The sequence below is a fragment of the Sinocyclocheilus rhinocerous genome, unplaced genomic scaffold, assembly GCF_001515625.1.
Source record: "Sinocyclocheilus rhinocerous isolate Xijiao unplaced genomic scaffold, SAMN03320098_v1.1 scaffold1499, whole genome shotgun sequence".
NCBI classification, from domain to species: Eukaryota; Metazoa; Chordata; class Actinopteri; order Cypriniformes; family Cyprinidae; genus Sinocyclocheilus; species Sinocyclocheilus rhinocerous.
Genome location: NW_015650016.1, coordinates 645,114 through 647,104, shown reverse-complemented (window position 1 = coordinate 647,104; position 1,991 = coordinate 645,114). Strand labels below are relative to the sequence as shown.

Sequence of the window (1,991 nt, the reverse complement as noted above, 5' to 3'; positions counted from 1 at the left end):
GTGTGAGAGTGAGTGTGTGTGTGTGAGTGAGTGAGTGTGTGTGTGAGTGAGTGAGTGAGTGTGAGAGTGAGTGAGTGAGTTTGTGTGTGTGTGTGTGTGTGTGCGTGTATGTGTGTTGCTTTCACCTGTCTGAATGTCCAGTCCGAAATAGAAAAGCGCCCCGTCTCCCAGCGCACACAGCAGGTAATGACTGCCCTCAAACGTGGTCATGAGGATGGAGCGAGGGATGATCTCTACAGCACACACGATCAGCGGTCAGTGAGAGACATGTGACAGGAAATGACATGTTCTTCAGCTCAGCAAACACATTCATGCTTCAGAAGCTCTTCAGATTCATTCATCAAATGTTGCTATCAACACCCAAACAACACGCTGTGAATTTATAATCTGATATAGGAAACGGAGTACCAACATTATTCATATATGTTTATATTATGCACATTTTAAGACCTACTTTATCACTTAACTCTATCCAGCATTAACTCTTGAGCACAGCAGAAATACATTTATACTGCACATTTCATGAACATGTGACGCTCAGGCTTCTCCAGACACTTCCATTCATTAATCTCAGACAGCATAGAGAAATATCTTTCAATGAAAAGTGACAGTTAATTCAATTATTAATAAAAGCACAATCTAAATAAGTGCTCTTTTATCTTTATAAAATGTATCTCAAAGGCTGTGGAGAGTAAATGTACAGGAATAAGCACTGCTCTGATCCGCCTCACTGGGACCGCAGGATATAAAGTGTGCATTTCTCAACCTTCAGATATACATCCTGATGTTTTATTAAACACCTGATTTGATCATTTCAGTGTTTTCAGTGAGTGAACACTAGCCAGCTCACGATAACTCGGTTTGTCTTGATTTCTCTGTCTGTATGAACGTGACCTAGACAGATGTCTTTGAGCACAGAGACACACGCTGAAAGAGGATCAGCTCCAGACCTGAATACGGCCTCCATGCAGCTGTTTCAGAATGCAGGAACATGACGCCACACATTACCATTATCACACAGAGTTTTTCTGTGTAATGTCTCAAAGACTTTAGCTTGAGTTTGGGAAAAGTGCTTTATAAAAGCTTCTTCTGCAAAAATGAATAAATAGAAATAAAGTGCAAAGGAAAGTGAAAGCGTGTTCTTCAAGCTTCGGTCTCTGGAGAATGTGTTCACACGTCATGATTTGTGTGTGAGTGTGTCTAGTGTCTTGAACACGAGCGTCTGTGTGTGTGTGTGTGTGTGTGTGTGTGTCTCACCTCCGCCCAGCATTTCTTTGTGCAGCGGGCTGAAGCAGGGTAACTTCAGCAGGCGAGCTGAGATGTCGGTCCAGAGTCCCACAGCACAGATGCTGGATTCTCCCGCGCTCTCACCCAGAGGAGTGATGTCCAGACACGCCACCTCATGCTCCATCTCTGTAGAGCTGCACACACACACACACACACGTCCAGACACGCCACCTCATTCTCCATCTCTGTAGAGCTGCACACATCAAACACCACCGTCATCAGTCATATCACGGCACACACACACACACACTCACACTACAGCACACACACACACACTCACACTACAGCACACACACACTCTCACACTACAGCACACACACACTCTCACACACACACACACGGCTGTTTAGCTCCAACCCTAATGAAAACTCTGACTGGCACTGACGCTTCGGGTTTATATCACACAATGAGTTCTGGTCCTCGTTTGATTGTTCGCGCAGCATTACAGAAGTGCTGATCTATAAGGACTGTTTCACGGTGAGTCTATGCGTCAGTGCTGGGGATTTAGCATCATTAGACCAGTAGGGAGCGACAAATGACCGTCTGTACTAGAGTTACTGAATCATTCACAGAATCCATTTGTTCAAGTGTGTGTGTGTGTGTGTGTGTGCGTGTGATGAGTGTGTGCGCGTGTGTGCATGTGAGAGAGAGTGTGTGTGCGTGTGAGAGAGAGTGTGTGTGTGTGTGTGTGTGTGAGGTTGTGT

At 45.1% G+C, this 1,991-nt stretch overlaps 1 protein-coding gene across 1 annotated transcript in view; it reads right to left on the bottom strand.

Moving 5' to 3' along the window:
* ddb1 (damage-specific DNA binding protein 1) overlaps positions 1-1,991 on the bottom strand; it is an 18,568-nt gene that overhangs the window by 5,682 nt on the left and 10,895 nt on the right. The window contains exons 14-15 of the mRNA XM_016516337.1: positions 1,258-1,421; positions 126-233 (exon numbers count right to left, since the gene is read on the bottom strand). Of these exons, the coding sequence (XP_016371823.1) occupies positions 126-233; positions 1,258-1,421 (272 nt within the window). The remainder of the gene's footprint in view (positions 1-125; positions 234-1,257; positions 1,422-1,991) is intronic.